The sequence below is a fragment of the Rosa rugosa genome, unplaced genomic scaffold (genome assembly GCF_958449725.1).
Source record: "Rosa rugosa unplaced genomic scaffold, drRosRugo1.1 SCAFFOLD_223, whole genome shotgun sequence".
Classification (NCBI taxonomy): Eukaryota; Viridiplantae; Streptophyta; class Magnoliopsida; order Rosales; family Rosaceae; genus Rosa; species Rosa rugosa.
The window spans coordinates 1-11891 of NW_026908940.1; the positions used below are offsets into that span (position 1 = coordinate 1).

The window sequence follows — 11891 nt, forward strand, 5'->3', positions numbered from 1 at the left end:
GTCCCACTCAGGTTTCCATGAGCAATAGGTACCTGGACCATAAGTCTCTGTGAGACCATACAAGTGAATCACCCCAAAACCCATCTCTTCCATATTGAACAGGATCTGTGGCGGTGGTGGGGAGCCACCTGTCATTACTTCCACCTTGTGAGGAAGTGGCATTTGGTCATTCACCGGTGAATTAACAATCATGTTCAGCACAGTTGGTGCCCCTCCCATGTGTGTCACATTATGTAGAGCAATATTGTCGAATATGCCTTTTGGAGTGACTTTCCTGAGGCAAATGTTAGTACCACCCTGCGCTGCCAAACCCCAATGAGGCACCATCCATTGCAATGAAACATAGGCACAGTCCATAGATAAACAGGCACTGAGCCTATTCCGCAAAGCAAAACTGTGGCCAGTGAATTTAGATAAGCACCGCGATGACTATAGACAACCCCCTTCGGCCTTGATGTTGTGCCAGAGGTGTAATTCACACTGATAGGATCCCATTCACTTGTCGGTCGCCTAATCTCAAATCCACTATTTCCACTCATACTCATAAGTTGGTTTTGTTTCTGAACTAAAGCTGGTAGATGACTCATCAGAATCAGCAATTACAACTACAATTGGCAGTTTCGAAACAGCTTTTTCGCACTAAACCCACACACTGCAAAAGCCATGAGGAACAGACCAATTGTAGAAACAGTAGATCCAGTAAGACCATATGAGATTAACAGCAGCATAAAAGCACTTTAGTACCGTGATCACCATGAAAACAGCATCTGCACTCAACAAAACAGCAAATAACAGATTGAGAGAGCAGCAAAAGATGACCAACAAAAGTAGAGCAGAGGATGCAAATTTGAGAAATTTTATTCGCACATCCCTAATTACTTAATACACACCTCTTACTTAATACACCACTCATTTGATTTCTTATTCTATTATTTTATTAAATACACCACTCAAACTACCTAAATTATCCTCAAATCTCAAAATTCTATATAAAATCACTATATATAAATCAATATTAAAATCATCATGCTAAACTTTATCATAATCACAACATTCTATATATATCATAATGAATTTAATGCATTTAATTATCAGAATCATCATAATAATTTTAATTTTCTTTCAATTATTATGATGAGATCCTGTACAATCTTAACAATTTTATTATTCAAAATTGCTGGTAGTCAAAATTGTTGAAAAATTATCAAGAACACATGAAGAGGATCCCAACTAGGATTATAACTGCATTGTTATTATTTTCTGTCCATTAGTTATCATGAAACAACATATACAATCATAAGGATTTTGTAATGCAAAATTGCTAGTAGTCAAGCTTGTAGAAGAAGATTCCAATTAGGGTTTATATATATATATATCATACTAGGTTTTATTTTCTTTCTATTAATTACCAAGAAACAATATGAACGATCATAAGAATTTTGTAATGCATAATAGTTAATAATCAAGCTTGTCATGAACTCATGACAAAGATTTCAACTTGAATTTATAACAATAATATTAAAAGCTATTAAACATATTCCATTTATAGTTCCTTTTCTAATATGATTGTCTTTTCAGTCATTTCATTGACCCATATAATCTGATTTTAAATGTAAAAAAATTAGAATGTGTATCAAGTATTTAGGGATGTATTAATAAAATTTCTCATAATTTAATCCATAAAGACTACGCTTGACAGATATTAAAAAAAAAAAAAAAAAAAGTCCCTCTGTTTTGAAGCAATACAAAGAAACATGACCAGTAATTTTTGTACCCCGACAAAAACCCTAAGGTTGTTTCTCTTGTCTCTCCCGAGGAACAGCCGTCACTTCCCTTTTCTTCTCTCCGTCCGACGGCGCGTCACCTTGATGTCGTCGTCGGACGGGTCTCCTTGGTCTTCTGCTATTCTGCTCCCCTTCAAGTTGGGTAGTGAGAGTGGGGGCAAATAAGTGCCCTGGATCGGATCCGCTCTGGAGCATCTAGCGGCTTGTGAGACGATGGGTGAGGTCTTGCACGCTGGGTTCGAGCGGTGGAGAAGGTGGATGTCGGACTCGTCTGGTTTCGCAGTGGTCTTCTCCTGGTCGTGTGGTCGCTACTCCTTCTGATTTGGCTGGAACTTGAAGGACGATGGCTTCTTCCTTCTTTTCTGGACTGGATCGACGTGGTGGATGCAGGTGGCGTTGGTGGTCGACGGCGAGTACTCCGGCGAGCATCCAGGCGGGTTTGGCCGGGTTCATGGTTTGCGGCTGATGTGTTGGGCCTCATCTTGGGTCTCTGTTGCTGGGCTAGGGCAGGGTCTGCTTTGTTGGGCTTTGTTTTCTTTAGGGTTTTTAATCTAGTTTTTTTAGATTGAAGCTAGCATTTTTTCTTTTTTCTTTGAGCCTCTACTTTAAGAATAATATTGGGGAAGGGTCTTGGCTGCGTTCGGATCCTCCCTAGTAGTGTCAAGGTTACTTGAATCATTGGAGCTTATTCCTATGGTTACATTATGTTTTGAGTAGTCTAGGGCTTGCTTTAGGTTATTCATTCATGGCTCTCTTCTGTCGTTGCCCGGAGTCCGGGTGAGTCATTTGTAATGTTTCCTACTTTACTATTAATGGACTGACTCCCCACGCGTTCAAAAAAAAAAAAAAACATGACCAGTAACTTCACTCAATTCTCTATATATTGCAGCACAATACAAGCCCTGTATACAAAATTAACAAAACGAATTCATAGCTTAGAGCCCTTCCTTTGCTTCAGTTAATCACACAAGATGAGTTAGAAGATCTCATATCCCCAGGACCAAGGCCAAATGCAACAAACTATTTGCAAGAGTTATGGAATCAAATACCTTTGGTCCGCACGAACTCACGGAAAATTTTGGTGTTGAGAGATTGAACCGAACATCAGGGCCTTGAACGGAAAGTCTTCATCCGTTAGAAAGCCCCAAAGTAGTAGGCCCAAATCCACAAGAACATTGAGGTGAATTGTTATTGGCAGTGTGAATTGTAAGAGCATGTGATAGTAGGATTGAGCGCAAGTTTGTACGCGTCAGTTTTAAGCTCAAATCGTTTTCAAACTAGACCAATCGGTTGGCTCAAATTTCAATTGGACAACCAAATTTCAATAGGTTGTGCCGACATATTTAGTTGAACCAAATTTTCGATACCACCCAGCACAATTTCAACTCATTGTTTTTTAGCTTAAATAATGACTTTTTTTTATTAAGTTTCCAGTGTTCTAAAATTCAGCCTGGACAGGCGCTAGCCATATAAATTAATCAAAAATTTTGAGAAAAATTGAACATGATATTAGGCGGCGATTAAGCGAATGGACAGACACGACATTTATCCAAAAAATAAAAAAACATGAATGTGATAGAAACAATACTTTGCCCACACTGAAGTCCTTGACATACTAGACTTCAAAGTTCAAAGATTTTTTTTTAGAAAGGGCAATTTATATTAATATGAATATATAGTACAACTAAAAGATGTAAAATTTACATCAACTGAAAAATAACGAGAACAATGCAACAAAGAAAAAAGTAAACCTAAAAAGGGCATAACTAGATGCAAGCATGGACGAAGTAAAAATTCAAGAAGAATATTTATCCGTAGTTCTTTGGAACCAATTTTGGTATGAACATTACAAATTCAATTCAATTAGGGAAAGCTGAACTCTTAGCATGGTTAATTGCTTGGAATGGGGCAGTTATAGACTTATAGATGGTAATGGATCAGAAGAGTAGGGGATGAGGGACGAGAGGAACGGGAAAAAAAAACATAGGAAAACACGATAGAGATAGAAATATAGAAAATACATGCAGAATCCGCTAGTAATCTATGGCAGAGTGACCACAATTTTCTTCTTCAATTGCCCCCTGGTTCACAGCAACACTTTGAAGTCTTTAGCAAATGATGCAACTGTCTGAAAAGATGAGAAGATTGAAAAAGATGGAAGGCCATGCGTACACGACGACTAGAGATCACTTCCCTTACAAACTCTCCGCAAACAAAGAAAACATGTACAGTTACAACATAATGGACATATCTGGCCAAAAAAGAGTACACAAGCTTGCAAGGCAACTATGTTGGTTGTTGGATATTATTAATGGGGTATTCTTCCAACTTTGTTAAATACATATGTTAAAGCCTAGATTTACCACCACTCTTTCCCGGAATATGCAATGCATCATAATGGCCAAAACCATGATAGAGAACTCTGATTGGATTTTCCTTCCCATATTCTTGCCCATACTCAGCAATGGTTATCAAGCCGCCAGCCTTTTCATCATACATGTATACTGTGATCGGCATTCTGCAGTCATCATGGAATTCATACTTCAACGATATAAATCCGTCAAAATAAGAAAGCTTAATGGAGCAACATTATATTAGAAAGCACAGAATAGGTGAGGACTTACTCAAGAACATGTGAAGCCATTAACAATTCAGGCTCGCCTCCCCATACATGTGGCTTTCTTATTTGGGAGACATATGTGTCAAAATCACCTTCAACAAACCTATCTTGGAAATCAATGAGATAAACGTACATCAGTTGACAGATATACATCTATATCTTATGTTGTAACTGTAATACATGTTTATCCGTAAAATGAAAAGTTAGGTCCCCACATGGCTTCGACTGATTGTCAAATGTTGGTGATACCAGCTATCAGATCTACAATTACTAAATCAACCACCCGTACAAAGGCAGAACTAACATGGCTGTTTCTGTGAATTAAGACTTTGAATAACCCCAGGTCAACATGTCATTATCTTTGGGTCTCCACTGCATAAGTCTAATCATTTGTTTGAATCGTGCTTTCATGATTCACCTCAGATGCCAATGCCAAGATTAGAAAGCAAGGGAAAGGAAGAAAAACAAGAGGGGAACCAAGGAATTCCTATTTCATCATCCAAAGAAGTTTCATCTCGGCCAGTTTTTAGTGAATCCAAGCTCAATTAAAAACAAAATCCCTGATCACATCAATTTCCTCGATCAAAGTCCTAAGACTAAGCTTTTGCCCATCACACATATTTTCCTGTCTATATTCTTATTTGAAATTGGGACATATATTCTTATGATATAATAACTGAAAGACATTGCCATCCAAAATGGAAATGTAACTAAGCATAAAAGGCTGTCATAATGTTTTTGACACTCACAATCAGTAAACTTACCATTCTGTCTCTTCTCTCCTTTTGATAAACTCATCTGCAACCTAGAAATTTGACAGAACAACATACAAGTGATCAATTAATCCAAACTATAGCAAAAATAATGAATGACATTAAATATCCTCATCGACCATGCTAATCTCGTGGGTAAATGCTCTACGAAAATAATTTATCATAAAAATTTCATTTTATCTTATAGGCCCCTATGCCTTAGCTATCGAGGTGCATACACAAAGGTAAAAAGTTCAAATATCACCAATTCAAGCAAGGTGTTCAAATTAAGGATATAGAAATTAAAGCGAATTTAACCAAATGGTTGAGTTTTAAGAAGATACTGCAATTAAGCTTTTTTCTCTTTTAAACATGGAAAGGATGTTTGAACTATTTATTGTCTTAATGAAGGAAAATACACTCCCTCTCAAGTCATCTGCTAACTCATTAGTGTAATAATGACTGAAAATAGAAACATACTCTAGCTCTCAAGTCATCTGCTAATTCTCTCTGAAGGCTTGGACTAGGAGCTGATTTTCCAGCTCGTAAACAAGCGCCATGAGCAACAGAGCGGAACATGCACCTTCCATCTCCAGGTATTCCTGTGCAGAATGGAGAAGTCAGCTATACACCAAGTCAATTAGTAGTTTCAAATACATAGATACTAAAATACCAGCTACAAATCGCAAAAAAAAAAAAAAAAAAAAAGAAGAAGAAGAAGTTATTATCCAATTATGGAAGGATATGCTGCTCACCAATAATGGAATAATCAGTATAAACTTTTTTTCCATGTGAATATGACAAATCAACGTCATATTCCTTATCATCAGTCTTACAAGCTGCTTCAGCGTGTGTTGGCTCAGAAGAATTACAAATCAGCAACCCAAAAATCAAACCAGCAGACGCACATCCTTGTGGCCTCGACACTGGGCCCACATTACACTTGATTTTGGGAAGCATTCCTTGTCTTGGGACCAAAAATCTCGTTTTCATACCCTGACATGCCAATGAAATTTCTAGACATCGTTTCTGAGGTTTTCTAGCATTAACTGTTAATGACCGTGAGTTGCCCATATCCGTGGAGAAGCAAGACCTGAAACAGCTTCCATGGGGTGTTTGGCCAATTTCAGATGGACGACTCTTGGTGAGGGATAAGCCACCAAATTTATTTCCCGATTTCCCCGGCTGCAGTCGGTAACAACATGAACTGGATGCTCCTCGAGACACTACACTACAGATCTTACTGCCCATCTGCATTTCAATACCGCCACTCATGCAGACAACATTCTTTGCACCCTGGTCGATGTGAGTACAAACAATCGTATTCACATAGCCTGAGGCAAAGAAGAATGGAACTAGTTGATACAACATACCAATATATGCCTATCGCACGTTAGGATCATTATATGTTGACATGAAAACTTAACAATGTACAAAAATTCTACTTTACAGTTTGAACTCAAGTCACATGTTTATGTTTTAATGTCAACCCCAGCAACAAAAGCAATGCAAAAAAAAAAAAAAGTAATAATTAAAAGGAGGTGACAAGTAAAGCAATCTAATACGTCATATTACCTTGATAATCAAGATTTACCTTCATTCCATTTCACATCAACAGAGGTCTTTGGCCTCCCTACCAGTTAAATATGAGTTATAAAAAGAATCAGCAAAGAACATGAAAATACGATGAAATAAAGCTACTGATCAATATGTGAGACAATATTTATACCAGCCTTGTACACAAGCCACACTTCCTTAATGCTTATTCCCCTATGAAAAGCACTTTTATCATTTAAATACTAACATTACTCTTGTATATCATTCTCCCACTCCAGGCTAGATATTCTTATTCACCATGTTTTGAACCTCTTAATTTCCAAGGTGACTTTTCAAGTAGCAAAGAAAATTGCCCCCCAAAACAAGGCCTTGCCTTTATTGTAGATGGGACAAGTAGCAATACAAACACATACCGCATAACGCAAATTCACTGATTATTATAATTTTCATACGCAGATGCAGCATGTAGAGCAAACACAAGAGAAGGAACTTGAAAACCCCATAGCCCACAGCTTTTAATCTTTTATCCTAAAAGAGGAAAAAAAAAAAAAAAAACCAAGCAGACCTTTGTTCCACCAATAATAAGTAATCTGTTCTAGAAGAACCAATAACAATTATTCTCAGCTATAAACTCTAAGAAAAATCACCATGCAAATCGTTCTGAAATCTGACAATGTAATCACTACAAGGAAGCATCAAGCAAATGAACATTTGCATTTTAGTGATTTTACAGACAACAAGCATATGTCTTTACTCAACATTACCCAACAAAAACAGAGTCATGGCAGTCAATAAAAGAAGACCAAAATAAAATTATTGAAACTAGCTTCAAATTGCAATTGGCATTGGAGAATTCTAAGAGCAAGGTGCAAAATGGAATGCAATACCTGTGGAATTCAACCCAACAAGAGAAAAAAAAAATACTCTATAGAAAAGCTGAACAAATTTATACGAAAAAGAACAAAATGAAACAGAATTGTAGATGAAGAAGGAAGGGTCTGGAAGTAAAGAATACCTGCATCAAAATCACGTTTGGGTGTGGAATAAGGAACAACCCACCAAACAAAGAAAGGAGAGACTACCCAATTCAGAAGCAATGGATAGATGATGAGCTGAGGTATTGTTCCAAATGGGTTTTGCTTCTTCTTCTTCTATTCTACTACTCACTTGAGTCACTTCTCGGATTTGTGTCGGTGAAGTGGTTTTGTATTTCGCCAAATGTAGTACTCGTTTCGTTTTTTATTCGGTCAGTCCATTTCCGACAGCATGACCCGGCCCAAAGTTAAACGCTAAGAAAATACTGCTTTTACCGAAACGTACTTCTGAGCTTTCATCACAGCTTCCTTCAGGCTCAGGGCAAGGGCTTCCCTTGAGGTTGAGGAACAGTTTCAGTACCAACATTTGTAACACCAATGGTAAAGGAATAAAAGGATGCACCATTGTATTTTTGGTAACAAAACCCATGGCAACTCCAATTGAATTCCAGCAGATCAGCATGGTAACACTGAACAGACATTCTTTGTAGGTGAGAATTGCTTGATCTGTAGCTCTAAAACACTATGCCGCAGCATTTTCTAAACACAATGCACTTTTTTAAGCATACCAAATAGAGATATAACGAACACAAGTATAGGTAGATGGTTAATTGCTCATAGATGTGTGTAGGATACTCGAAGTTGGTCAAAGAAAACATACGTGAGTTTTGTAAACACAGACTCTTGGATGTTAATGGTTATACTAGGGTCGTCAATGGTTGAGAAAATGGTTATACGTGAGTTTGGTCAAGTATAAGTTAGACATTTATTTGTAGATGTCGTGTTACAATATTAAATGTCTCATAGTAAACAAACTCAAACTTACTCGATAGACTACTCGTTTAGAAAATACAAACTCAAACTCAATATGTTTATTAAATGGGCTAAATACAAATTACTACCCTGTGATTTAGGTCCAAAATCAATTCAGTCCCTGAACTTCTAATTTCATCAAAAACACCCCTGCACTTTCAATTTTGATCTAATAGGTCCAATTTGTTAGTTTCCGACAATTGAGTTATTTAACTTGTTAATGTGGATCATATATGGCCTATGTTTTATGATGTGGTGTCGAGATGGTCTGCATTGTCAATTTAGGAGTGAGTCCTACTATTAAAAATAAATAGTTTTTCAACAAATAATCCAACTATTTAAAAGAATATTAACGAATTGGACCTATTAGATCAAAATTGAAAGTGCAGGGGTGTTTTTGATGAAATTAGAAGTCTAGGGACTGAATTGATTTTGAACCTAAACCACAAGGTACTAACTAGTATTTAGCCCTTATTAAATCAGTGACTAGCGTTGATTCATTTAACTCATTTAATAAACATGTCATGTTAAAATGAATTCGATGACCATTTATATGTATTTGGAGGTGGATAACACTATCATTACATTTTTTTGCCTCTTTAGTGAAGGAAGAACAACTGATAGATGTTATTTAGTAAGATATGTCTAGTAAGACATTTTATGACTCACTGGTCAAGTAGGGATACAGGCGACTTATATTCTCCAATTTGAGTTTAGGTTCCATAATTATCTGCTAGAATAGTATTGTATATAATATAAGCCACAATTAATTTAGGTGTAACTACTAATTACCTTGATTTGTACTGTTGTACATAACTACTTGCAATTTGTCATGGATATGTACTATCCTCACCTATAATCTTACAAAATGACAAATTAATTTCCATGGGAAAAAGTTAAAGTTAGGTTTTGGCAAATGCTTCTAAGAAGTATATCTGATCTTAGGTAAATGGTAACTCATTTCATCCTGCAAAAACTCATTATCGAAACTTATAGTCAAGTGAACCCGAACTTGAGATGATGCAAAAGCCAGCTCCCGGGAAACCATCCCCCTGTGCCTAAAATTTCTAAATTCATCAAAGCTTGCACAACCTGGACTCCCCTGAAATAATGAAATAAGCTTCAGTTTGATACGTCACAGATCTGAAAGACAGAAACTTGGAACAAGTTAACAACAGATACTAGATAATATTTCAACTTTATAAACCTGAACCACTAGAGAAACACTTTAAAGGAAGTTTCTAAAAGTAAAGGCAAAATTTTGAGGCTCAACAAGACGAGAAGACGAATCAACTCTTACCAATAATGCTCACACTAGAACATACTAATACGCAATATAACAATATTACCGATATTACAGGTAATGCTGGCCACAAATAAAAGAGCAAAAGATTCTGTAGCAGTTATATAGTGAAAATTACCATCTTCTGCCATCTTCCTAGCCAAGCTAACAGCATCCTTCAGATTTTCTGCTCTGATGTAGGGTATACTAAGACCACTATTGGATAATGTCCTTTGAATCAGCAGTCCTGAAGATCCAAACTTTAGACATATAGCATTAGTATGCCAGTTAACTTAAAAGTGGTTGCACAAAGATAGATGCAGCCTGTAACATAGAATCCAAAAGCACTGATGTATGTAACTTGGTGAAGAAAAGATTATATACAGTGATTACACATCTGTGGTACTTTAAAGGTTCTATCAATTGTTCAAAACCATTTGACACATGTCCATCCACAACCTGCAAGAGAAGAAGAAAAATATTATAGCACCAGGTAAAAAAATTATGGCCCCGGAAACTTTACTTTCCTTGTGATGGGTAACACCCATGCACTCAAATTTAATATTCTTAAACTCAAACCAAAAGAATATAGTAGAAAGAGAAAATGTTGAGAATAAAGTCAGATTAAGAGAAAATGGGTACTTCAACTCATAACAAAGGTAGACTGTGCTTGGAATCTAATGTAATCGTCTTAATACTTTCAATAGTATATAAGTTCAAACTGTCAGAGTATAAAAAGAGAAAAGAAGGGAACCTTTGAGAGTACAGAACTTTCTAAAATGCAATGTATTAAGGTTCAATTTGAAATGACAATCAAGAATTTCAATTCATACTAATAGTGGAGTGGAGCACCAATAACCCATACACTAGTTATACAATGCTTTCTTAGAGGAGGATTTGACAAAGCAGCACAAATAGGGATTTGTCACATATTGTAAGAAACAAAAGAAAAACTTCACATTTTCATGAAATTATAAGTACAAGTTGCAATGCATAAGTTGCGGATCATCACCCACACATTTTATTTTTATTGTAATTTGACACCAATCAATTGTCCTATATTTTATTTCTCACCGGTCATTGTGGTAAATGCAATAGCTTATTCTCTAAGTTTTCCATGCGAAGTAAAAGAAACAAAGGCAACTGAACAACTTATAAAGCAGCATTTAGCAACTTATCACCTTCGCAAGGCCACCAAGTAGAATCACAGACTTTTGCCTCTTTAGACCCATTAGTCCTGTGTATGTAGCTTCTACATTTGTTGCGTGCTGTCATCAACCCAAGTTACCCTGTGGATATCCTTGCATACTGCATAACAACACTAAACCAGTGAAAATATATATATTTGAGCCACAGGAAAAATTAAAGGTTTGCTAACAATCATTGATGTTACGATTTCAGTCCGGAGAGTAGGAACAAAGAAAAAAATCACTAAGCTGAACATAAATTCATATAGAAAACAAGTAGTTCACAACATCTAGAGATGTATCTGTTTCAGCTTACCAATTTGCATTCGATGAGGTGGTGGCCTTACCCCTTCTATACATGGACCAATGGCTTCAACATCAAGTCCTACATCCAGTCCAACAACAGATAGAGCAGCAACTGCAGCATTGTGATAGTTCTGTGTTCCAATCATGTTCATTGCGCCCAATTGTAGTTGAGAATTGATTCCCAAGGCAGGCACTTCGAAGCTTGCAATTTTTGCATCCATATCAATCTTCTCATGTGAATTAACAATGACAAGTATTAACACCATATGTGATATTAAATCAGAAGAAAGCCAAAAAGGAGGAAACATGAATGAGGTATAAAATTAAGCATTTAGTGCAGGAATTACAGTCGATTTTGCATTCAAAATATTAATCACCAATGATGCCATATTCATCTATAGGATTTCCAAATTTATTGTGTATATTAAAATAAAATGGCAGCATTAGACCACCCACAATAGGAAAATGTTCCAAAATTTTGATCTCAGGCATGGCCCTTTTTTTCCAGGACTCCTATCTGTATTTCCAAAACACTTGGTTGACATGTGGCACCTAA

The 11891-nt window shown here is 36.5% G+C and overlaps 1 protein-coding gene and 2 pseudogenes across 2 annotated transcripts; all 3 read right to left on the minus strand.

Annotated features, from left to right (window-relative positions):
- Positions 1-3: 3 nt before the first annotated feature.
- Positions 4-539, minus strand: LOC133724228 (isovalerate--CoA ligase AAE2-like; annotated as a pseudogene).
- A 3199-nt stretch (positions 540-3738) lies between these two features.
- On the minus strand, positions 3739-7911 carry LOC133724227 (OVARIAN TUMOR DOMAIN-containing deubiquitinating enzyme 4-like). 2 transcript variants are annotated; one of them, XM_062150936.1, is made up of 7 exons: positions 7729-7911; positions 6732-6789; positions 5912-6490; positions 5637-5758; positions 5169-5209; positions 4409-4507; positions 3739-4302 (listed from the first exon to the last, which is right to left on the minus strand). In XM_062150936.1, exons 2-7 carry the CDS (start codon positions 6754-6756, stop codon positions 4131-4133), a joined length of 1038 nt encoding a protein of 345 aa, XP_062006920.1. In that variant the 5' UTR covers positions 6757-6789; positions 7729-7911; the 3' UTR covers positions 3739-4130. The 2 variants fall into 2 exon arrangements, with proteins under 2 accessions (XP_062006920.1, XP_062006921.1); XM_062150937.1 differs by lacking the exon at positions 6732-6789.
- A 1420-nt stretch (positions 7912-9331) lies between these two features.
- LOC133724229 (uncharacterized) lies at positions 9332-11853 on the minus strand (annotated as a pseudogene).
- Positions 11854-11891: the final 38 nt, after the last annotated feature.